Genomic DNA, 25,908 nt, shown 5'->3' with positions numbered 1-25,908 from the left:
TCTTTAACTCTGCTGATGTTGAGTTGGGGTTTGTTTTCAGATTTGTTCCAGTAGCTGACTTTTCGCTGTTCACCCTGGTTCCCTGGCGAAAACAACAGGGGCCTTGTTTAACCGGGCGACGCCCCAGCCAGCATGAAATGTTATCATGTTGTACCATCATTTTTTTTTATTTTGGTTTAACCAATAAGAATACAATTTGGTCGGCTAAATCCCAAATTGCCAGCCCATCCTCGTTCGTTCAGTATCCAAGTAGATACCCAACAGGGTGCACCACGAGTAGGTGAGGATTGGACATTAGGTCAGAAGTCCTGGTCGGTTCTCCGCATTCCTTTAAAGGCTATGTGGAGGTCTCCTCTTGAAGAGGTTGCAGAATGATTTAAATAGGCTGTCAATACGGGCAAAAGATAATAGGTATCAGTTTAATGTGACAAAGTGTCATGTTATGCATTTTGAGATAAATAGATTACAAGCTATGTACTACAATGATAGAACTTTACCCCAAAAAATAGATGAAGGTAGGGATAGTGGTGATGGTAGAGAGAATTAAAGTTTGGAGATTATACTGCTAAAGTAGCTTATAAGATTACTTGGCAATTGAAGAACACACTAATAAATAAATATAGGGAATTTGTTATTCCTCTTTATAAGACCTTGATACGTTCCCCATCTAGATTACTGTATTCAGGTCTGGTCTCCTAGGTTTCTTGGGGTACAGGAAGTTGTGGAGAGGATTCAGAGATGATTCCAAATTTTTTTGCTTGACTTCATAATTACAGATAACCTGAAGCAAACAGGTTATCTGTTTACTATTTTCAAGCCTGGTATTATGACAATTTACAAAGAACAAACTCAAAAATCCTCTGAATTGTGTGTGTAGAAGGGAAGGAAGGAGAGGAGAGAATTAATATTTTCCAATTTTTTTTTTTTTGCTTAAATTCATAATTACATGCAACCTTAAGAAAACAGACCATTTACTATTTTCCTGACAATATGATAATTTACAGTAAGCAATTCTCTGAAGAGAATCTTTTCATCATCTTTTAAGCGCCTCTGTAGCAGAATTGGAAGAATGCCAGTATATTACGCCCTTCAATTGGAAAAGGCCTAAGTTCGATTCTCATTGTGATGGGACAAATCTTTATATGGATTTTTTCGATTGGAGGGGTGAGTTAGCCGATCTCATATGGAGGTAGCAAGGTTTTTTCTCCTGGTAACTCTGGTTTTTCATCCCACATACAGACAAATCAGCCATTCAGAACACACACACACACAATTTACAGACAAAAAATACTAATGGTGGTGGGGGTGGGCAGCAGATGCCATTGATGTAGATGAGTGCTTCCCAAACTTATGGCTGCCAAGGACCCCTTTGGAAAAATTTAAATATTTCACGGTCCCCATCGAAAAAAAAAATCGTAATAGACATATATCATTATGATATTTATTGTATTTATATTCAATACAATTTATATTCAAGATTTTGCATTTGTAATCTTTTTTGTGTTTCTTATCAATACCTTTGAAATGAAACTTATATGAATAAGCATATATTTACTATTCCTTTCTTTTAGGCTTGCACGGTGATCCGAATGCATTTTTGGAAATTATGGAGACAACTACCGTGTTTGAATAAAAACTTTAGTTTAATATTACTAAAATTTTACAATTCGACGTTTCGACCTTTATGTCAAGGTCATCTTCTGGAGCGTACAAATACACACAAGAAACAAGCTATACTACAATCATACTGGTTCATTAAAGACACTGACTAACCGCTACCACAATTGTTGGCCTGACCTTTGGTGAAAAAAAAAAAAAGAAAAAAAAAAAAAAAAAAATTATACATCAATGCTAGAGTCCTATTATTTGTGTTGTCTACTATATACATATATTAACATCAGTCCAGCCAGTTGGAGTGGAATGGTTTCTAATACTAGCGGATTGGCTAGGTCCTGACTTATGTCGAATCTTTCATATTAGGTTGGCTGAATGTGTGCCATCCAGATCCTTGGAATTTTCATACCATCTTTATTGTTGATATTTGTATATAGTAGACAACACAAGTAATAGGACTCTAGCGTTGATGTATAATTTTTTTTTTTTTTCTTTTCACCAGAGGTCAGGCCAACAATTGTGGTAGCGGTTAGTCAGTGTCTTTAATGAACCAGTATGATTGTAGTATAGCTTGTTTCTTGTGTATATTTGTACGCCCCAGAAGATGACCCTGACATAAAGGTCGAAACGTCGAATTGTAAAATTTTAGTAATATAAAACTAAAGTTTTTATTCAAACACGGTAGTTGTCTCCATAATTTCCAAAAATGCATATATTTACTAATATTCATTAAGCACCAAAATACGCAGGAAGCAAAATTTGTGAACCAACACCAGTGTGCGATTTTTTTTACATTAAAATATATCAGATAACAAAAAAGAAATAATAAATAATAAAAATTAAATATGTTTCTTTTAAGATTAAAAAAAATCTACTTAGTCTAAAAACATTTTAAATTTGTTTTTATTATTTCTTAGCCCCCCCCCCCCCCCCCTCAACAAAACTTATGGCTACCAAGGGGGCCGCAGCCCATAGTTTGGGAAGCGCTGATGTAGATGATGATAGTAGAGATTCAGTGTAGTTGATGGATGGAGTGGTGGAGACAAGAGTTGTAGAGTAGGTGTCTTTCCTCGATGAGTCTTTGGACTACTTGAAGGTGTCACAAAATAATAATATTCTCATAAGGGGCATCAATAAAGCAAAAATTGTTGACTAAGTACAGTATTTGATTTTTACCTTTAAGTCCTGTTCTTAGTATAACTGGAGAAATGTCATCATAGTTTTTCATTAGATAAATAGTACCATTCTGAAAACACACAGCTAGTACTGGAATTTTTTCTGAAAAATAAATTATATATTACATTAAAAAAATCTAAATTTTTAAAATTTTAAACTCCTTTAAATTTTAAAATAAGACTAGAATATCTCTGTAGTTCATGATAAAAAGTGAACATTAGCATCAATCAACAATACACTAATACCTTCATTTTGTTATTATACCAACAGTGTAATGAAAGTCACCAACAAATTAAAATGTGATTTTGATTTTTTAACGATACTTGTGACATAATGACATAACGTTTATTTAAAGAAAGCATAGAGGCCTTACTTCAACGTCCTAACTTGAATCATAATGACTGTATATCTATATCAAAAATTTGGGAAAGTTTAATCAGGATAACACATTATTTTATTTTTTTTTTTTAATCAGTCTAATGTTATTTAAGATCATTATATGAATTTCTGAATTAATATCTTTAATTATGTTTTTAAAACATGTACATCACTCGGCTCATTCTATGTATGAATGATCAATTGTTCGTATTCCACTTTGTTTTTTTAAAAACTATTCCTATGTAGCCACTGAAGATGGTCTGTAATATTCAGACCGAAATATTTGGCAAATTAAACATTCTTGTGCTAACGTGTATATATTTCTAAAAATGTAATTTTGTCAAAAAGATCAAAAAAAGAAAATTAGCACTCTATGTGTGTGTGTGTATATATATATATATATATAAATTCTCTAATGTCTTAAATGAAGCAGTCAGAACTCTTTGCCCAACCAGTGACAACTAAAGGTAGAAATCATTATGCATCTGGTCTACACCCTTTAACCATTACTGACAGCCAAATTTAGTTCTTTTGCCAATTTGCTAACTTTAGTACAGAAGGCAACTGCTGCCATCTGATATTCTTCACTGGTATTACTGTCTAAATTAGAGTGAATTCTGTAGCTGATTTGAGTTGCAGTTAAAAATAAGAGTTGGGGGGGGGGGGGGGAGAGAACTACTTCCTTGTGCCAAAGTTAGACAAACTTGAAAAACAGCTGCAAAGAAAGCATAAAAAACAGTATTCATTCCATTCTCTAAGCCAGTATATTTTCTTCTAAATCTTTTGACAGATTTCAGCTAATATATTCAATACTTTATCCTATATTGTTCTCAATTCCATTGACACTATCAGCATCAAGGAATTTTACTTCTGACAGCTGTTCTGCCCATATTATCTCAATTTTTATTTGGTTTCTCAATGAATTTTCTCCCTCAAATTATAATTTGAATTCAAATTATAATTTGAAGGAGAATTTATTGAAAGATAATGAAAAGACATCGAAAGATAATTATCTTTCTTACGCAATTCCTCTACATACTCTATTTTTTTTTTAATCGCTTTTTCTATCAATCTTTATCCCAAATAATTTTTTTTACTTCTCCTGATCTAGGGATAACCTTTCCTGTAACTCCATTTATCTTTCTAAACAGATCTCTTGTTCTCCCTGTAATTACTTTCTTCAATTTTCTTTTGCATTTTCTCCAGAAGTTTATCTTTTCTAGCCTGTCTCTAAAATATGCACTCAATTATCTAACCCTTTGTTTCCAGGATTTTTTTCTTTTTTTGAATGAAACATCCTGGGAAATTTTAATAGAAATTCTAAATACCAAATTTGATTAAATTTCCATCTGACCAATGAGGAATTATTAATATCAGTTCAAATCAATGATCAAATTTTGCCAATAAAAACAACCCAATTGAACACATTGGATAACATGCATACATGCAAAATCAAATTTATTAAATTCCTTCTAACTAGAGTAGAGCTATTGCAATATATAACTGACAAGTTTTGTTACATTGTGCTGCTGTAAATGGCCCAATAAAAACAAAAATCAGAATGACTTAAATTTTTAGAAATACTCATAAAATGAAACTTTTTTTTAAAGGTTCTTTGAATTTGAAAATGTCAAGAATTTTTTTAAAAAACTTCTAAAGAGTCTGTGCATACTCCTAACGAAATACATGGATACTAGGTATCCACTCAGATGCTGGACAAAGTAAAATATGCTGGCAGTCAGGGATCTGGCAAACTAAATTATTCTACACTGGTTGATACTACACAAGATAGTGATGCACAGTTGGATGTTACAGCCACAGCACATTACTTGGATGTGTAGGACTGCCTGCTATTTTCATTGAAGGAACCAAGGTGAGTAATGAAGAGTCAGAGATGGAGACATGCAAAATTCTGCTAAGACACCAGCCTCAGCAGAACTGAGAGCCATCAGTGAAGGGTATATGAGGAGTTGGATAAGACAGAAGAACTGCAAACATTGTTGATGTTTCCAGAACTTAAAGGACATAATTAGGCAAGATCCTTTAAAATAATAGTTATAGCATGATCTTTCAAGCACTAGAAATTAGAGAACGTAGGAAGTAAGCGAGTGTGGTATTCAACAGAACACAAAGATAAGCTTCCTGATGACTGAGATTGTTCTCAGCCTTCCAAACCATATTCCCAACAACATCAGACTGGATGTAGCCAAGGTACTCACTCATGCTGCTGCTTCTTTTCAGTCATTTTCTGTCCAATGTTGGATGAAGGCCTCCTCCAATTCCTTCTGCCTTTCTCTGCGCTTGGCAATGGTTACCAATCTTTCCCAACAAAATTTGACAATTCATCACTCCCCCTTCTTTTAGGATGTCCTCAACCTCGTTTCCCTTCTTTTGGAATTCAGTTCGTTAGTATGGTGATCCATAGCTCATCTTCTCTTCTGGATAGATGTCTGGCGCATTTCCATTTTGCTTGTGGTGAAGAATGATGTCAGAGCATGAGTCTGGCTTCTATCTTTTAATGTGATGCCTAGCATCAACCTCTCCATTTTTCTTTGATGCTAAACCATCAAAAAAGCAACCTATCTAGAAAAGAATTTGAAACTCTGCAAGAAATTAAAAACAACAGAATAGTAATTACCAAAGTAGATGAGGGAAATGCCACTGTGGGTATAAACACTTAGCCAAAGTGCTCACACACAAAAAACTCAGTCCACTTTAAAGCTAGTATAGAAAACCTCGCACTCCAATATACTGACATAATGTTCAGTTTTGATGTCTCCTCTTTATTCACTAATGTTCCCACTCAAAGACACTTTAGGCCTCATCCAAGTCATATTTGCTCTTGATATCTCAGCCCTGGGGTGCTTAAGGGTCAAAGCTGTATAACTGAGAGGAGACCTTCACATAGCCTTTAAAGGAATACGGAGAACCGACCAGGGCTTCTGACCTAATGCCCAATCCTCACCTTCTCGTGGTGCACCCTGTTGGGTATCTACTTTGATACTGAACGAACGAGGATGGGCTGGCAATTTGGGATTTAGTCGACCGAATTGTATTCTTATTGGTTAAACCAAAATAAAAAAAATGATGGTACAACATGACAAAATTTCATGCCGGCTGGGGCTTCGCCCGGTTAAACAAGGCCCCCGTTGTTTTCGCCAGGGATCCAGGGCGAACAGCGAAAAGTAGCCACTGGAACAAATCTGAAAACACGCCCCAACTCAACATCACCAGAGTTAAAGATCGGTACTATCAACGTAAGAAGCCTGAATGGCAAAGAAATGGAGCTAGCTGAGGAATTAGATAAGTACCAGATCGACATAATAGGGGTGACTGAAACAAAAAAGACCAAAACTGTTGAGATCTTTCTGAGCAATAAATACAAAATGTTATATTCAGGCAATGACAATCAAGGAAAAGAAGGAGTAGCCATAATATTCAACACAAAATACGAGGCTAATCTTCTTGAATGGCAGTCAGTCTCAAGTAGAGTAATGTGGGCAAACATGAGAATGGGGAACTGGACAATGAGACTTATTTGTGCCTATGGTCCCACAGAAGGTTCTACTAAGGTAGAAGTGGAGGAATTTTTTGACGCTTTAGAAAAAGAAACTGACACAATGAAAAAGGAAAAGTTGATCCTTGTTGGGGATCTAAATAGCAGAGTAGGAAATGATTGTGAGACATACAAAAATATTTTGGGAAAATTTGGAGAAAAGAGCAAAGCTAATAATAATGGCAAATATCTGTTGGATTTCTGCTCAGGACATGGACTGGTTATTACTAACACCATGTTCCAACATAAAAATGTGCACAAATTCACATGGAGAGAAGAGGCTAGGAATAAGAAAAGTCTCATTGACTATGTTATTGTTGATAGTGATGTTTTCTCCCTGGTGCAGGACACCAGAGTGTATAGAGGATTTGAAATTGGAAGTGATCACTATTTAGTCTTGAGCAGGATAAAATTGAATTTCATATTGAAAAGAATAACATGTAAGAAAGTTTTAAAGCGAATAAAAGTTGAGCAGCTCTCAGATGTGAACTGTAGACTAAAATACACAAAGATTATTGAAAAGAAAATGAAAGAGTTTGAGAACAGGAATCAAACCTTGGAGATTCAGAGGCAAACTCTGAAGAAAACATTGATTGAATCAACCAGAGAGGCATGTGGTGAGGTTGTGTGCAAGGATAAAAAAATCAGAATTCCCTGGTGGACACAGGAAGTTAAAGAGGCAGTGAAGGAAAAGAAGAAAACATATCAAAAGTTCCTGGCAAATAAGTCAGCTTTTACTCTTACAGAATACAGAGACAAATGTAAGAAAGCTAAACAGTGTGTAAAACTAGCTAAACAAAAGTCATGGGAGGACTTTGGCAAGAATATAGAAAATAAATATCAAGAAGGTGGCAAAATATTCTGGAGGTTGTTGAAGAAACTTAGGAATGGAGGAAAGAGTGCCGTAAAAGGAGTTAGAGATGATAAAGGTGACATGAAAACAGGAGAAAAAGATATCCTTGACGTATGGGGTAATTACTTTGAAAAACTGCTAAATGAAACAAGCAGTGATGACAGCACAGTGATAAAAAACACTGACCAGGCATGCAGTCACGAATACATATCCATACTTGAAGTAGAAAAAGCCATCAAAGGCTTGAAATGTGGAAAGGCAGCAGCAGTAGATGACATTCGACCAGAAATGCTGAAGTATGGTGGTATAAAAGTCTTACAGTGGCTGCACTGCATAGTTCAGAAAGCCTGAGCAGAGGGACGAATTCCCGATGATTGGAGTAGAGCTCTCATAGTACCCATATATAAAAAGGGAAATAAAACAATGTGAGAATTACAGAGGTATTTCCCTACTGAGTGTTCCTGGCAAGATCTATGCAAGTATACTTGAGAAATGGTTGAGAAGAATGGTGGAAGAAAAGCTTGGTGAAGAACAAGCTGGATTCAGGCCAAACAGAATCTGTCAGGATCAGATCTCCACTTTACAACAAATATTCGTGAAAGCATGGGAATATAACAAAGATCTGTATTTAAGTTTTGTCGATTTGGAAAAGCTATATGACAAGGTGCCAAGAGAGAAGCTATTCAATACACTGCAGTTATATGGTGTGAATGGGGCATTATATCAAGCAATACTTATATTTATTTGAGTTGTAAGTTGGCAGTTAGAATTGAAGGAAGTACAGGAAGATGGTTTAATGTTAAATCTGGTGTGAGACAAGGATGTACATTATCCCCTGTGTTATTCATTATCTATATGGATCACATTATGAAGGAAAGTGGTATTAAACATGATATCAAAATTGGAGATGTTAATGTCAGCTCTTTGCTTTATGCGGATGATGTTATACTTCTAAATAAATCAGCTACAAGTCTACAAGATTATCTTACTAAATTGAATAGCTGTTGTAATAGATATGGTATGAAGGTCAGCAATAAAAAGACAAAGACAATAAAAATAGGTAGAATTGTTGAAAATATCAACTGTGTTGTGAATGGAAAACCTGTGGAACAAGTAAAGCATTTCAGCTACTTAGGCACGAATTTTACTGAAGATGGTAAATTAAATATAGAAATAGACAACAGAATCAGCAAAGCTGGTATGGTGGGAAGTCAATTGAATAAATTCATATGGAATAAGAGAGAAATTAGTCAGAACACTAATTAGCTGTATACAAGACAGTGTTCAAACCAGTTTTAACTTATGGATCTGAGAGCTGGGTCAGAAGTTAAACACTTGACCAAAGACTAGAGACCGCAGATATGAGAGTCCTGAGAAAGATTAGAGGCGTGAACAGATGGCATCAATGGCAATATCATATTAAAAATGAGGATATTAGGAAAGAACTTGACATTGTCAGCATCCAGGAATGCATTAGCAGAGCTAATCTCAGGTGGTATGGTCACTTAAATAGAATGGGAGAGGAAAGATTAGCAAAATAAGTGTTCTCTGCCAGGTTGGCAGGAAAATGACCCAGAGGAAGACCAAGATATAGGTGGATTGATATGGTACAAAGTGCCTTAGACAATAGAAATATAAGATCTGATAATGTTGGAGTCTTGACAAGTAACAGACTGATTTGGAGGAAAATTGTAGATAGGAAGTTAGTAATGATGTAATTTTTTCATGTAGTACTATCATATCCTGTACACCCCTTGAGGGTACATGGCAGGAATTTGATGATGATATCTCAGCCCTCTTTCAGTTCACCATGAACTCAAGCTATTTCGTTTCGCAAGTTGAATTCTACAAATAGATAGAGGGGACAGCCAAGGATTCTCCACTTTCTCCATGGACATTTTTTTATTTTTTTAGATGAGGAAGCAGTATTAGATATTTGTCAAGAAAAGCTGTTCAAAACACAAAACTATAGTATAAATGGACATAATACAGAAGTATACAGCCTATGTTTAAGTTGTAAGCTGTTGGAAGAAGATATGTAAAATCAGGCATAAGAAATGACATTAAACTTTAATATATATTTCCAATATTTTGGCAACGTCATGCTGCCATCTTCATGGGAACTTAAGATAAAGACACGTGCACAAGCACTACAAACAGCAAATGGGGAAGAAGCGGGGAAGCTACTGTTTTTCCTGAAGTCCTGATGGTGCCCCCCCCCTAGCGGGCTATATTAGGTATTCTTGGCCGTTGGGCTGAAGTTCTCCTGATGTGCGTCTCCCAAATTTGGGGCAGGCTCACACATCCAAATTTGTTAAGGTTTGGCATGTTTCTTAGGGTTGAGGCTGATTCCATGAATAGTCTTTCAAATTTGAACTTGCTACAGTGTATTATTGTGGCATGTATCCAGAGTATAGTCTGTCAGCTCAGAGTAGCTGTACTGGTGAAACCGGATGTAGTCCTTGTGTTCTGAAATTCTGATATTCGCTGTCCTGCCTGTTTGGTCAAAGTAGGACAGCTTACAGCTGCAAGGGACCTGGTATACACCAGGTAAGTCTAGGGGAAGTGGTTGGTCTTTAGTGGAGCAGATAAGGGATGCAAATTTTCTATATGGTCTGTAACAAGAGGTCAAGTCATGTTTTTTAGGATTTTGGTAATTTTTTCTGAGGTGCCCCAGATGTAGGGAATGGTGATGGTTTTAGAGTAATATTTGTTGTGAAGGGGGGAGGGGGGGGTTGTGGTTTACTGGTTTTAGTATTTTTTGGATTTTCTGCGGGGGGGGGGGGTAGCCATTGGCTGAGAAAGTGTTAATTTAATTTATATTCTAGTATATGTTGTGAATTAAGTTATTTAGTAATCATGTATAATCAACGTACAAGCCTTTCTACAAGAACTTCTAATATCCTATAAATTATTTAGTGATTCTACCTGTCGCTGATGCTATCTTTCATAATTGTTCTCAAAACTGGTAGTCTACAGTCTTTGATTAACTTATTTCTAATCCAAGTCTTAGATCCAGAGGTCAAAATTTAACATGACATTAATAGCATTCAAGAACATATGATCAAGGCTTATCTAAGGCAGTATCATCGCTTAAATGAATGAATCAAGGTTAGAAGAGGTTCTTGCCATATGGTGTTTGCTGCCAATAAAGGCAAGAAAAAGATCAAGATCTAAGTGGATTGATACAGTTAGTAGTGCTGAAATAGAAGGCCTCAGAAGACTGAAATATGAGATCTGAAAATATCAGTTTTGAAAAATAACAATTTGTAAGACAGGAAGCTAGCAATAATGTAAACTTAATTATGCAATACTATCATAGAACAGTTGACTTTCAGTATAGCAAACACCATTCAAATAAACTCGCCACTATAACAAGATACTGAAAAGTCTTGACCTATGCTTTATAGGTATACGATGCTGTGCCAAAAGAAATTCACTATAACAAACTATTACTGTGGTCTCTGAGTTTGCTATAGTAAGTGTCAACTGTATATACAATAGTAAGTGTCATATATGCACTTTTTATCAAGATGTGATAAAATTTGAATATAATAATGTACTTTTTATAAAAAATGATGGTACGACATGACAAAATTTCATGCTGGGTGAGGCGTCACCCGGTTAAAGAAGCCCCCCCACGTTGTTTTCGCCAGGGAACCAGGGCAAACAGCGAAAAGTCAGCTACTGAAACAAATCTGAAAACAAACCCAACTCAACATCACCAGAGTTAAAGATATCGGTACTATCAACATAAGAAGCCTGAATGGCAAAGAAATGGAGCTAGCTGAGGAATTAGATAAGTATCAGATCGACATAATAGGGGTGACTGAAACAAAAAAGACAAAAACTGGTGAGATCTTTCTGAGCAATAAATACAAAATGTTATATTCAGGCAATGACAATCAAGGAAAAGAAGGATTAGCCATAGAATTCAACACAAAATACGAGGCTAATCTTCTTGAATGGCCGTCAGTCTCGAGTAGAGTAATGTGGGCAAATATGAGAATGGGGAAACTGGACAATGAGACTTATTTGTGCCTATGGTCCCACGAAAGGTTCTACAAAGGTAGAAGTGGAGGAATTTTTTGAGGCATTAAAAAAAGCGACTGACACAATGCAAAAGGAAAAGTTGGTCCTTGTTGGGGATCTAAATAGCAGAGTAGGAAATGATTGTGAGACATACAAAAATATTTTGGAAAAATTTGGAGAAAAGAGCAAAGCTAATAATAATGGCAAATATCTGTTGGATTTCTGCTCAGGACATGGACTGGTTATTACTAACACCATGTTCCAACATAAAAATGTGCACAAATTCACATGGAGAGAAGAGGAAAGGAAAAAGAAAAGTCTCATTGACTATGTTTTTGTTGATAGTGATGTTTTCTCCCTGGTGCAGGACACCAGAGTGTACAGAGGATTTGAAATTGAAAGTGATCACTATTTAGTCCTGAGCAGGATAAAATTGAATTTCATATTGAAAAGAATAACATGTAAGAAAGTTTTAAAGCAAATAAAAGTTGAGCAGCTCTCAGATGTGAACTGTAGACTAAAATACACAAAGATTATTGAAGAAAAAATCAAAGAGTTTCAGAACAGGAACCAAACTTTAGAGATTCAGTGGGAAGCGTTGAAAGAAACTTTGATTGATTCAACCAGAGAGGCATGTGGTGAGGTTGTCTGCAAATATAGAAAAATCAGAACTCCATGGTGGACACAGGAAGTTAAAGAGGCAGCGAAGGAAAAGAACAAAGCATATCAAAAGTTGCTGGCAAATAAGTCAGCTTGTGCTCTTAGAGAACACAGAGACAAATGTGTTTAGCTAGTTTTACACATTGTTTAGCTTTCTTACAAGTCATGGGAGGACTTTGGCAAGAACATAGAAAATTAATATCAAGAAGGTAGTAAGATATTCTGGAGTTTGTTGAAGAAGCTTAGAAATGGAGGAAAGAGTACTATAAAAGGAGTTAGAGATGATAAAGGTTACATGAAAACAGGAGAAAAAGATATTCTTGAAGTATAGAGTAATTACTTCGAAAAATTACTAAATGAAACAAGCAGTGATAGCACAGTAGTAAAACACACACAACAGGCATACAGTCAGGAATACATATCCATACTTGAAGTAGAAAAAGCCATCAAAGGCTCGAAATGTGGAAAGGCAGCAGGAGTAGATGATATTCAACCAGAAATGCTGAAATATTGTGGTATAAAAGTCTTACAGTGGCTGCACTGCATAGTTCAGAAAGCTTGGACAGAGGGACAAATTCCTGATGATTGGAGTAGAGCTCTAACAGTACTCATATATAAAATGGGAAATAAAACTGAATGTGAGAATTACAGAGGTATTTCCCTACTGAGTGTTCCTGGCAAGATCTATGCAAGTATACTTGAGAAACGGTTGAGAAGAATTGTGGAAGAAAAGCTTGATGAAGAACAAGCTGGATTCAGGTGAAATAGAGGCTGTCAGGATCAGATCTTCACTTTAGGACAAATAGTGGAGAAATTATGGGAATATAACAAAGATCTCTATTTGAGTTTTGTTGATCTGGAAAAGGCATATGATAAGATGCCAAGTGAGAAGCTATTCAGTACGCTACAGTTATATGGTGTCAATGGGGCATTATATAAAGCAATACTTAGTCTTTATTTGAGTTGTGAGTCAGCAGTTAGAATTGAAGGAAGTACAGGAAGATGGTTTAATGTTAAATCTGGTGTGAGACAAGGATGTACATTATCCCCTCTGTTATTCATTATCTATATGGATCACATTATGAAGGAACGTGGTATTAAACATGATATCAAAATTGGAGATGTTAATGTTAGCTCTTTGCTTTATGTGGACGATGTTATACTTATCAATAAATCCACTACAAGTCTGTAAGATTCCTTAACTAAATTGAATAACCGTTGTAATAAATACGGTATGTAGGTCAGCAATAAAAAGACAAAGACAATAAAAATAGGTAGAATTGTTGAAAATATAAACTGTGTTGTGAACGGGGAACCTATGGAACAAATAAAACATTTCAGCTACTTAGGCACGATTTTTACTGAAGATGGTAAATTAAATATGGAAATAGACAACAGAATCAACAAAGCTGGTATCGTGGGAAGTCAATTGAATAAATTCATATGGAATAAGAGAAAAATTAGTCAGAACTAAATTAGCTGTATACAAGACAGTGTTCAAACCAGTTTTAACTTATGGATCTGAGAGCTGGGTCAGAAGTAAAACACTTGACCAAAGACTAGAGACCACAGATATGAGAGTCCTGAGAAAGATTATAGGCATGAACAGATGGCATCAATGGGAATATCATATTAAAAATGAGGATATTAGGAAAGAACTTGCCATTGTCAGCATCCAGGAATGTGTTAGCAGAGCTAATCTCAGGTGGTATGGTAACTTAAACAGAATGGGCAAAGAAAGATTAGCAAAACAAGTGTTCTCTGCCAGGTTGGCAGCAAAACGACCCAGAGGAAGACCAAGATATAAGTGGATTGAATTGGTACAAAGTGCCTTAGACGATAGAAATATAAGATCTGATAATGTTGGAGTCTTGACAAGTAACAGACTGATTTGGAGAAAAATTGTAGATAGGAAGTTAGTAATGATGTAATTTTTTTTCATGTAGAACTATCATATCCTGTACACCCCTTGAGGGTACATGGCAGGAATTTGATGCTATTGATGATAATGTATTTTTTTAAAAATCATTTCATGCCTCGATTCTAGGTGAACAGATTCTTTATTTGAACTTTTATATTTGTTTTTCTGAATTTCACTAGGAATTCGCTTGAACTATAAACCTCATTTTAAGGAAGAATAAAATAACAGCAGTCATAATGGACTTTCTATATACACAAGCACTACTGTTTATAGTTAAGCATCATAATTTCAGATTGGCATTATGGTCTCTTCATCTTTAAAACACAGCTCAGCACCTCAGGCATATAATTTTTTTTTAGGATGTACTATGTGAATGAAGTTTTTCTGAGCATCCTTGAGGCAAAATGAATGCTACAGTCTTGCTAAACATCAAGAATAAAATGCATTTCCGCTTACATCTTTTTTTCTTAGATTACAATGTTTTAGACTAACAATAATTCAACTGTCTCCTTTTAGGAGACACACAGAGTCCCGATGTTTAAATCCCAATAACATCATATGGAGTAAAGGCTTATACAGAGCCTTGGTTAAGAGCTTACCTACTGACATATACAGGAATAAAAATATCTGCCACTAAACAAGATCATTCTTTACTGAAAACACAGCAAGAACAATAATAATGACATTTCTGAACTATACTGTTGGATTATCCATTTGCTGAAAAAAGAACTTGAAGTGATTGAAATTAATGTATTTGGTTTCATCTTAAAAGGCTACTTTTGCAAAAAAATAACATTTTATTTTTCAGAAATTAAAAAGCTCTTTCCCCCCATTAAATACAACATTTAATTAAACAATAAAATAAGATAAATTAACATTAAAATATGATAAATGCCTTATTCATTATGAAATGGATTAATTAATCATAGAGCTAAAAAAAAAAGGATTTTTAATAAGCACCAATGAAAACAAACAGCATTTTGAAGCTATATATAGTACAGATAAACCATACTTCAATATAGCCAATATTTGTGTCTAGAAAGAACTACAGAAGTATAGAAAGAGCATTCTTGGCTTGTCTCTTGGATGATTTCCTAATTGGCTCCTCTTTATCCTCTCTCTGAATGCATATCCAATTCATCTAATATAATTTTCTCTGCTTTTCCTATGATCTTTCTTATATATATGTGAAACCTTATATTCTCCTTTTGCATATGATTTATCTTTTAACTCTGTCCACTTGAAAATTTGTCTCCATTTTTCCTGGTTGCTCCTCTTTCATTCTTGCATTCCATGTTTTTACTCCTTAACACACAAGTCTGAACATTACCCTCCATTTCGTCCAACTTGCCTTCAAATTTCCTATCATCACTTTGAAACCTCTCCTTCCTTAGCACCACAACATTTAAGTTTAAATTTTTCTATATACATTTTAATTCTATCTTTATCTCAATTTGTATTATCTTTTGCATCCTCAACTACTCGGTGTCTCAGCTTTTTTCCACATTTATTTCTACTCTTCTTATTCATACGTTTCATCCACATATTCGCAGATTTGCTTAGATTTTGAAAACTAAAATATCTCTATACAATCATAACCAAAGCATCTGCTATTTTTTTACAGTATGAATAAACAGAAACAGACTTGGAGTGAACCTCCTAATGCAAGTCAGAAGGTTCATTCTGAGTGTTCCAAAACAATAGTAAAGACTATCACATGTCTTTACTAGTGTTTTGGAATCCTAAGACACTGATTTGCTTTATGTTTCATTCATTTCTTCCTTAGTGCCCAGAATATGACATCCTTCATCATCCTGTCACATGCCTCCTCCAGATCTGCAAACATGTGGCTATCACTATAAATAACACTATAATAGCAAGCTCATTTACTATTAAATTTCTGGCAGATTTTTGCAAAGTTTTAAAACTTTTAAAAAACCTGCTAGTCCCATCACAATATTACTTTGAAGGTAATTTACTACAATAAACCACTTCTTTGATCTCTGCAGCTTTGGTATATGCTGTAATGAGATTTTGCTGTACAACTATTTTTTTGAGCGATTGATTGTTTGCTATTTTTCCTGTTCTAGCATTGTATACTTTATCAGTTGCATCCTTATCTTTCATAAATCAATACTATATTATTAATATAGTATTGATTTATAACTAAGATGATAGCGAGTCTATGGAATGAACCATATGAGAACAGATTGAAGATTTGTGGGTTGCAGAAATTGGTTGATAGGCAGAAGAGGGGAGATATGAATGAGATATTCAAATTGCTAAAGGGTTTCTATAGGATTAATTCAGAGGATATTTTTGAGATCAGGACTGGTGGTGGGAGAACTAGGGGACACCTATGGAAGCTGGGCAAGAGTGTGGTTAGCAGGGGTGTTAGAGCTGGGTTCTTTACTTTTAGAGTGGTAAACGAGTGGAATAAGCTGCCAGAGTCTGTTGTGGGTGCTATGACAGTGAGTGAGTTCAAAGCAAGGTATGATAGATACTGTGAGAATGTCGTATAGTTGTGTGGACATGAGTCTAAGGACTCCCTGGAGTCGCCCGTAATAATAATAATAATAATAAATAATTACCAACATTTACAATCTGTCTGCTTTGTAAACTTGGTCTATAAACTTTCTAATGCCTTTAATGTGTGTTCCAATATTTTTAATTATGATGATTATTTCTTAAGTAGAATACCTGAGTTCCACGAAATCAATCTTCCTATGCTGAAATGACGTGATAAATTTTAAGAGAGATTCTAAATATGAAATAAAAACAGACTGCAGTGGGGTGAGGAACTATTTATTACTAAGTTTCAACTTAAATGACCTAACTGTTTTGGCTTAAACCGAAAACAAAATTATGCACAATCAGAAACCATTGTATAAAAATATTAAAAAATATTAATGGCTTTGTTCTTTTGCAACTCCATATATCTCTGCAGATTTGAATGCTTGATTTTAGAAGGATTGGAATTTTAATTTTTATCTTTATAGATATTGTAAAAATAATTACTTTATTAACACAACAAACCTTTTGACTCTTGTTCAGTGCTATTTCCTTCTTCCTCATCAGTTTCTTCCATTTTGAATTTTTCACAAGACCAAGACATAGCTGTTATGGCAGTATCCTCCTGTATGTTTACTTGGGCTACAACAGCACCATGGACATCAATAACAACTATTTGACCAGTGGATGTTCCAAACAGCACCTGTGAAACATTATCATAAACATCTTTCATCACATTTTTTTTTTCATATTGTGAATAATAATTATGATAGATATCATGAAAATAGTGAAATGATAATGTGCCCCAGTTTGGTTTAAAGTATCTCTAAATAATAACTTCAAGTCAAATTTAAAGATAAATATATATATATATATAACATATATATATAAACTGACGAATATGAGATTGGGATATAAACTCTTGACTTGGATCAGGGGATGGTTGTTGACAGACAGATATCAAAAAGTTATATACAGTGGGTATGAATCTGGAAGATTCACACCCATTAAGTGACCAGTGGCTGGCGTACCTCAGGGTTCAGTCCTTGGGCCATTATTGTTTAATCTATACATTAATGACATCAGGAAGGATCTAACATCAGATGCGCAATTGTTTGCTGATGACATGAAGATAGACAGGGCAATCAGGGATGCTAATGATATTCAGCAATTACAAAATGATTTGAATAGACTGGAAATATGGGCAAATGAAAATGGTTGTCAATTTAACGTTAGTAAGTGTAAAGTTATGCACTTTGGCATGATCAGAGTTCTAGCGGCATATTATGTTAGTGGGGTTATGCTACAAGAAACTGATATTGGTGGATAGGAATTTAAAAGTTCAAAGGTTACATAGCAAAAGTCGCAAATACAACTCGGAGGATAATTGCAATGTTGAAGTGAACCTTGACATGTAAGGATAAGAAAGTCATTTTGCCTCTTTATAAGCTTTGATAAGACCACACCTATATTATTATGTGCAGATTTGGTCTTCCGGGTTCCAAGGGGATAAAGAAGCTGTGGAAAGGGTGCAAAGAAGAGTTACAAAGATTATATATGGATTATGGGATTTAGATTATGAGGACATATTGCATGCATGTGGATTGCAGACTCTGGTTAACAGGAGAAAGAGGAGTGATATGATAGAGGTCTATAAACTTTTGAATGGGTATTATAGGATATCACCTGATGAAATTTTTCGTTATATGGAAGGTGGAGAGAAAACTTGGGGCATCCATGGAAGTTATCTGCAGTGAAGAAAGGGGTAAGAGCTAGATTTTTCTCCCAGAGATTTGAATAGACTGGAAATTTGGGCAAACGAAAATGGTTGTCAATTTAATGTTAATAAGTGTAAAGTTATGCACTTTGGCATGATTAAAGTTCCATAGGCATATTATGTTAGCTGGGTTATGCTACAAGAAACTGATAAGACCAAGAAACAAGGGTTCAGTCCTTGTCACTTATCATGATATCCATCATAATAAGTGAGTGAGTGGAATAATTTTCCCTTAGGGGGTAGTGAGTGCATCTGGTGTGAATTATAGCCTCCCTCGATGAGTCCTTTACTCCCTGGAGGTCTCGGATAATAATAATAAAATAAAGTTGCAGTAAGAATGCAATTACTTAATTTACAAATCAATAAATATACATTGCCAAACTCCAATGGTCCAAACGCTCAACAGAATATTTGACTCTGTGATCTGTTATTGCTAATTACATGCTGGTTGGTTTTTTTTTTTAAGTGTATACACACACACACACACACACACATATATATATATATATATATTTAAACAGAATTGAATGACAAAAACCAGAAAAAAAGAAAAAGGTTTAATAGTATCCCATGACTAGTTTCGGCTTTTTACAGCCTTCTTCAGGTGTTTTTATAAAAGAAAAAATCTTAAACATTGAAGATAAAAAAACTGTGAATAGCACAGGAAAGTTACTATACATATTTAACGTGAAAACGTTGTAGTTAACGTATTCGAAGTAGTTCCTTCATTGGTCACATTGTTGGGCGAGTGCATGCGTATGGCATCTTGTGAGCACCAGTATTTGATCACAGCAGAATGGCAGTCTGGGAGGCTATGTATAGTGACTTTCCTGTGCTATTCACAGTTTTTTTATCTTCAATGTTTAAGGTTTTTTCTTTTATAAAAACACCTGAAGAAGGCTGTAAAAAGCCGAAACTAGTCGTGTGATACTATTAAACCTTTTTCCTCAGTTTTTGTCATTTAAAAATATGTTTAACAACCGAGTAGATGAACCTCCATGCATACATATATATATATATATATATATATGGTGTTTAGTAAGAAGGGAAATTAGGTTATTTCAAAAATCAATGTCTAAAGCATGCATGAGGTGACTGCATTATGTCTGCTGCCTGCATATTTATGAAAAATCAAAATAAGAAAAAAAAAATTCTATTACCTCTTCCTAAGACCAGTTAAATTAGCCTTGTCCAATAAACGCATATACAATTCTTGTCACAAATGGGATTTCAACCAAGGAGTAGTTAATTTAATCTTTCAAAGTATGCAGCATGACATTATCTTAAACATCTTTAAAAAGCCCCAGAAAAGTATTTGGAGAACAGGTCAGCACGACTTCCAATCCTTTTGGGTGGTTATTGAAGTAGTTTGTTGAGAACAGTTCAGAAACAAGATGATGAATGGAATTTTTTTTCTTGAAAATTTTGTCTATGTTCTGATGTCAATAACATAAGCTCCACTGCAATGGTACTACTCTAATGCAATACTTTATTGCACAGACTTACCAATATAGTCTAAATACAGCAGTCGACTGCATTGGTTCTTTTTTCCTCTGGAGGACAAGGTGTATACAGCTAGCTAGATGAGTGTAAGAGTATTTTATCAAGGAAGGGGTATAATAGTGTGCACTTTCTTTTTTCATTTTTGCAAAAGTAGAGATGAATGATTAACAGTATAATTAACACATGTTAATGATCCATTACTTATGTATTATTACTTACTCTTGCTTTTAGTTGTATAAAAAAATGGAAACATTCAGGTGGTTACTATGTTACCAATTAAAAAAATGTTAATGATAATCACAATAACTGCAATAATTAAACCATAATCCATAAACCTGATTTTATACTGACAATGCCTATAATACATAGGCAAAATTCTATGTTAATAATTTTTTTTTTTTTTTTTATATGAGTTTCCTCCATTTTCACAAATTTTTTAATTTAAAGTTCTTTTCAAGCCACTTCAAGCTCCTAATAAGCAGATGGTCTGGCACTGGAAAAATCATTTACCACCTTTCTGAATGAATATTTCTATTATTGGACCATTAATGGGTTGGTGATGTACAATATATAGCTTCCCAACCAAGTCAACTTGATGTTCTTATATGGCATGACCTGCTTTCACAAACAGGAAATTTTTGCCCTCAAGCGTACTCTCATTTATTACAGAAATGCCTATTAAACTTCTAGAATCTAGAAGTTTAATAGGCATCTCTTTATCACTTTCATCACCTGATGTAGCACCTACCACCCTACTAAATTGGAGGTATAAAGTGACTATTATCACGCTTCATCTCCAGTGCAGGAGATGAAGCGTGATAATAGTCGCTTCCCCCACCCTCTCTCATAACACTGCATGTGTAAAAGATGAGATGAACCCTTCGTGTGTGTGTGTGTGTGTGTGTGTGTAGGCAATACCTTTGTGGGCATGTTCCACACACCATAATTAACTAGGGAGCTGGTACTTCCTCCATTTGAGGGTGCAGTAGTAAAGCAGTTCTGACCAGATAGTACACAAGACTGAAAACCTGATGATAAGTCAGAAGATTTCTTGACCAGCTGGTGAATCATCTTAGTCACTATCATCATACCTATAGCAAGAGATACTGTCAAGATCAAGCATGGAATATGGGCACTCCTTATGCAGGAGATCATGTCCACTTCTATCATCATCTAGTATGAAAGCTGCTATGATAAACAATAGCTAGACTGTGGGTAAACAAATATCCCCCACAAAAAAAATAAATAAAATACAAAATAAAACCCTATGAAAAAATAATAAAAAATACTTCTGCATTTTTTATATACATCTCTATTTATTTTTATTCTGCATTTTAAATACATCTCTATCTCCAATATGGATTTACTCACCAGCCTGGACGTTACATCTCTATTCAGTAACATCCCTGTGGAGGAAGTCATCAACATTTTAGGAAGTTTGCTCCCACAAGACATTACTTCTCTGTTCCATCATTGTTTAACATCAAACTTTTTCTTATGGAATAAAACCATATATCAGCAATTGACTGGCCTTGCAATGGATAGCCCCCCCCCCCCTTCTCTCCATCTTGTGCTGATCTCTTTATGGAGGATTTTGAAAGTAAAATCTTAACTCAAACAGACCCTAAATCCACAGTATGGTGGAGATACGTGGACGATATCTTTATCATTTGGAACCACACAAAAAAGGACCTGTTCGACTTTCTTAACAAAATCAACTCTCTGCACCACACAATCAAATTCACTCTAGAACTTGAAAAAGATAACCAATTATCATTTCTGGACACTTTAATTAAGAAGCTTACGAATGGTGGTATCAATTTACCGCAAACCTACCAATACAGGACGTTATTTACATTTCACTTCCTGCCACCACATTTCTCAGAAACTTAGTATTGTTCACATGTTGAAGAACCATGCCTCTCTCCTTACAACAGATCAACAAGACCTCCAGGAAAAACTATCCCTGATATCCACCAACCTTATCATGAATGGATTTCCTCGAAAACTCAGTAACAAAATACTTTTCTCTGAATCCCGACAAAGACAACAAGATGATATACGTTATATTTCTACCATCGCCATTCCATACTTAGGGACAGTTTCCAATAAGATTGCTAGACTCCTTAGACCACATAAAATAAGAGTGGCCTTTAAAAGAAGACCCACAGAAACGATTAGACAATTCTTAAGATCTCCAAAAGATAGCCATCCTTTCTCCAAATATGCTGGAGTTTATAACATACCCTGCTCGTGCGGCTTGAATTACATTGGTCAAACTTCAAGGAGCCTTGAAATTAGGCAAAAAGAACACATAGGTGACGTCAATAATAACAGAGAAGAAAAATCGGGGTTAACTTTTCATTTCTCAAGAACGAATCATACCATAGAGTGGGATAGAAGCACAATTCCTTACATGGAGGAGGACTTCCGCTCCCAAATTTTTAAGGAGGCCACAACAGTTGCCCGCTGTATACAAAACCTTAACAGGAACCAAAGACTAATCTTGCCCGTGATCTGGAAGACCCTTATCAGATCCTTCAACTCACCAGAACTGAATTATAGTGCCAACTATAGAACGTTCAAAAAATAACAATGTGATATCATGCACACTCTATGCATGTATTGTACGCGCTCTGTTCTTTGTTTAATATAATTGGAATCGGTTGATTATAGTTTGTAACAGTTTTTTACTTTTTAGTGCCTTATGTCAGTTATGTACCCTGAAGATGCCAACAGCCTTAGTTGGTGAAACTAGTTGGTATAACATAGTTGTTTATTATATGCACTTGATCAATATAATCCCATTAAAAGTCTTTCCACTACTTCTGCATTTGTTTCGACATCCAGGATTTGAGATATGATCTAGTATTCAAATATACCTCAACCATAATAATACCTCAACATAAATGGCATGCAACACCATTGCAAGCATCAAAACCTGATTACCATTCCTTACTAGTATTCACCACACAAATCTTTCCATAAGTAGCATAGACATGTGCATTTGTTCAAATCTGACATTCCATGCAAGAGATTACTAAACCTTGAATCCCATCTATAATAATGTACAGTAGACAGAGGGCATTGTCAATACTGTGCCTGAAATGGATTAGCACTTCCTATGTGGGAGTCCTGTCTACAAGTCTTTCACTGCCCCCCCCCACCCCCAACCACAAGCCTCTACTGCAAACATTAATGTGCATCATACTTGCAAGTAGCAAAACCTGATTATTATTATTAATGAACTTTGACTAGCATCCTCTACTCTAATTGCATTCTGCATGGTTCTTTCTATAAGGAAAACGTGCACTTCTTCAGATCCATTAGCATGGATCTGAAAATCTTGCTAGAGGTGATTCAAGGCTTAGCCTTGAATCACCTCTAGCAAATGATTTCCATGCTTCACCTTGTTGCTTTTATTTGCTGCCACTACTACTCTAATTCTGATCATTACATTGACTTTTTTGATTATTTCTCTGATAGAGTAGACCGTATACTATATATTACTAAAAGAGTGAGATAATTTTTCTTGGAATCTAACATTTATGAAACAAACTGGCTTTCCTTCCCTAATTTCACACAAGCTAGATTTGCTCTTAGTAGCAATCTAATGCAAATTGTTTATTTAGCAAACCAGAATATCAGCTAATCTTCGTCATTCTCCCAAGAAAACTATTCTTCCAGTTACTGTAGATGTCAGTTTTGTTCACGTTTCCTTTTCTTCAGATAGGCCTTCATCCACTGTTGGAATGTCCACTCACCAACCAACAGGATATGGGTTTGAATCCTGCTATGGGTATGGATGTTTGCAATTAGGCAGGAAGTGAATTTCATTGCCCAGTGTGAGACCAGATCCCTACTTATTGGTATCCTGATAAAGTTCCACCTTTGGTCTCTATCATATCCCACCATGTGCTTCAAGGGCACAGAGGTCTGGCATATGCCAGTTTACAGGCCTAGGTCAATCCCCTGTGAGAATGGCCAGTCCTCAACACAGTGCAAACAGCATCGAACGAATGACCCTCCCCCTCCAACTTGTTTAACTTTTTGCATGAGCCATTAGCAGCAGAGACTCTACCAATCAATCAACCTTTGCTGGCACCTTTGGTCTCTAGAAAAATAATTTTAAAAAAATATAAATATATATAATAAAAACTGGAAAAAATACTTAGCTCACCATGTTACAAATGTACTATAGGTTTACATGAAACCTTTCATGGGTCGGAGCCACATAAGAAAAAAAGATCACACCACAATGAAATAAAAATATCAGCAATTATTATTATTAGACTTCCAGGGAGTCAAAGACTCATCATGGCAGTTCATACACCACCCACACTGGCTGTCATACCTTCTCTTAAACTCATTCCAATAGATTCACTGACAACTTCAACAGGCATACTGTTTCACTCACTCACAGTTCTGTTATTTGATTCTACAGTAGCTCCAATTAGAATGGCCTCTGGGATTGCTAAGTATTTCTCCAAATACCCAATCCAACCAAATAACTGAAACAATCCTTGCTGGAATGAGTGCCTCTATTTCCACTCTACACAAAACTGCTGACTTGTGTGAGCCATTAGCAGCAGAGACTCTACCAATCAATCAACCTTTGGTCTCTAGAAAAATTAATTTAAAAAAATATCAATATATATATATATATATATATATAATAAAAACTGGAAAAAATACTTAGCCCACCATGTTACAAATGTACTATTGGTTTACATGAAACCTTTCATGGGTCAGAGCTACATAGCAAGAAAAAAAAGATCACACCATGCCTTGATTCAACAAGTGTATCAAAGCAGTGCAAGATAAAAATTAAACCTATCTTAAATGACTCAAATCAAAAACCTCAGCACTGCATTAAGCCTATATAATGGTCTGCAACATCTGTACAAAAAAATAAAATAAAATAGGCAAGCCTCTCATTAAGACTCTTTAGGTGGAACTCTTCTTCCCTTCCATGCTACCACCTTTCACATCCAGAGGCAGTACCATGGTAACATCAATTAAAGATAAGGGTGATACCATGGCATCAGTCTTCTCCTCATCCAAATCTTGTTTACATAACCACAGAAAGTTACCACCCATTATATTACAAACAACTAACCACTTGCTTCTCTGATTATTTGCCAGAAAGACAACAAAAATCATCAATAAATCTAGTTACTAAAAGTATGGATATAAGTATCAATATTTCAAAAAATGTTAGCTTTTGGGAAAAGAAGTCATTTAAAACTATCAAATATTTACTGGAACACTCACAAAGATAACTAAACTGTCCCCATCAGCCTCTAGTTGGCCGTCAATGGTAGATAAAGTGAATGTTTATCAGAGTTACCTTTTTGGACTTTCTACATTGCATACATCTGAGTTTGCGCCTAAATGGTTTTGGCGTTAAGTGTCTAGAGAGAACTTTGTTCACTGAGCATGCTGAAGTGCAACTTCAGAAAAACTTAAGTGATTAGAGTGGATGTGTGTGAAGGCACTCATGAAGCAAGGGAGTGTGAAAATAACCAACAAGTGTAGAAACTATTCTCTCAAGCAAAAATAGCAAACTGGGTAGTCAATTCAAGAAGTAAAGGTGGTTGGAGGCCTAAAGGAATACTATCGTTTCCATATACTAATGTCAAAAGTATAAGGAACAAGAGGAAAAAAAGGCAGTGCAACCTCACCAAAAGTTATAGGCATTAGTGAGACCTGGCTAACAGCAGATGATGTAGTTACATGAATAGAATGCAAAGATGTTATATTTTCCTTTCTTTCAAGCTTACACGGTAATCCGAATATATTTTGGAAAATTATGGAGAGAACTACCGTGTTTGAGTAAAACTTTAGTTTAATATTAACTAAAATCCACTTTCGGCGTTTCGACCTTTATATCAAGGTCATCTTCTGGAGCATATACACTATATACA

At 35.3% G+C, this 25,908-nt stretch overlaps 1 protein-coding gene across 1 annotated transcript in view; it reads right to left on the bottom strand.

Moving 5' to 3' along the window:
* Window positions 1–25,908, bottom strand: part of LOC150096238 (tubby-related protein 4-like) — a 236,452-nt gene that overhangs the window by 147,951 nt on the left and 62,593 nt on the right. The window contains exons 3-4 of the mRNA XM_090408771.1: window positions 17,227–17,404; window positions 2,791–2,892 (exon numbers count right to left, since the gene is read on the bottom strand). Coding sequence (XP_090264897.1) covers window positions 2,791–2,892; window positions 17,227–17,404 — 280 coding nt within the window. The remainder of the gene's footprint in view (window positions 1–2,790; window positions 2,893–17,226; window positions 17,405–25,908) is intronic.

This window comes from Typopeltis vanoorti, chromosome 19 (assembly GCF_054136105.1).
Source record: "Typopeltis vanoorti isolate ZY-2024b chromosome 19, IOZ_Tvanoo_1.0, whole genome shotgun sequence".
Classification (NCBI taxonomy): domain Eukaryota; kingdom Metazoa; phylum Arthropoda; class Arachnida; order Uropygi; family Thelyphonidae; genus Typopeltis; species Typopeltis vanoorti.
Note: the sequence above shows the minus strand (reverse complement) of the source record. Positions and strands in the feature narration are given on the sequence as shown.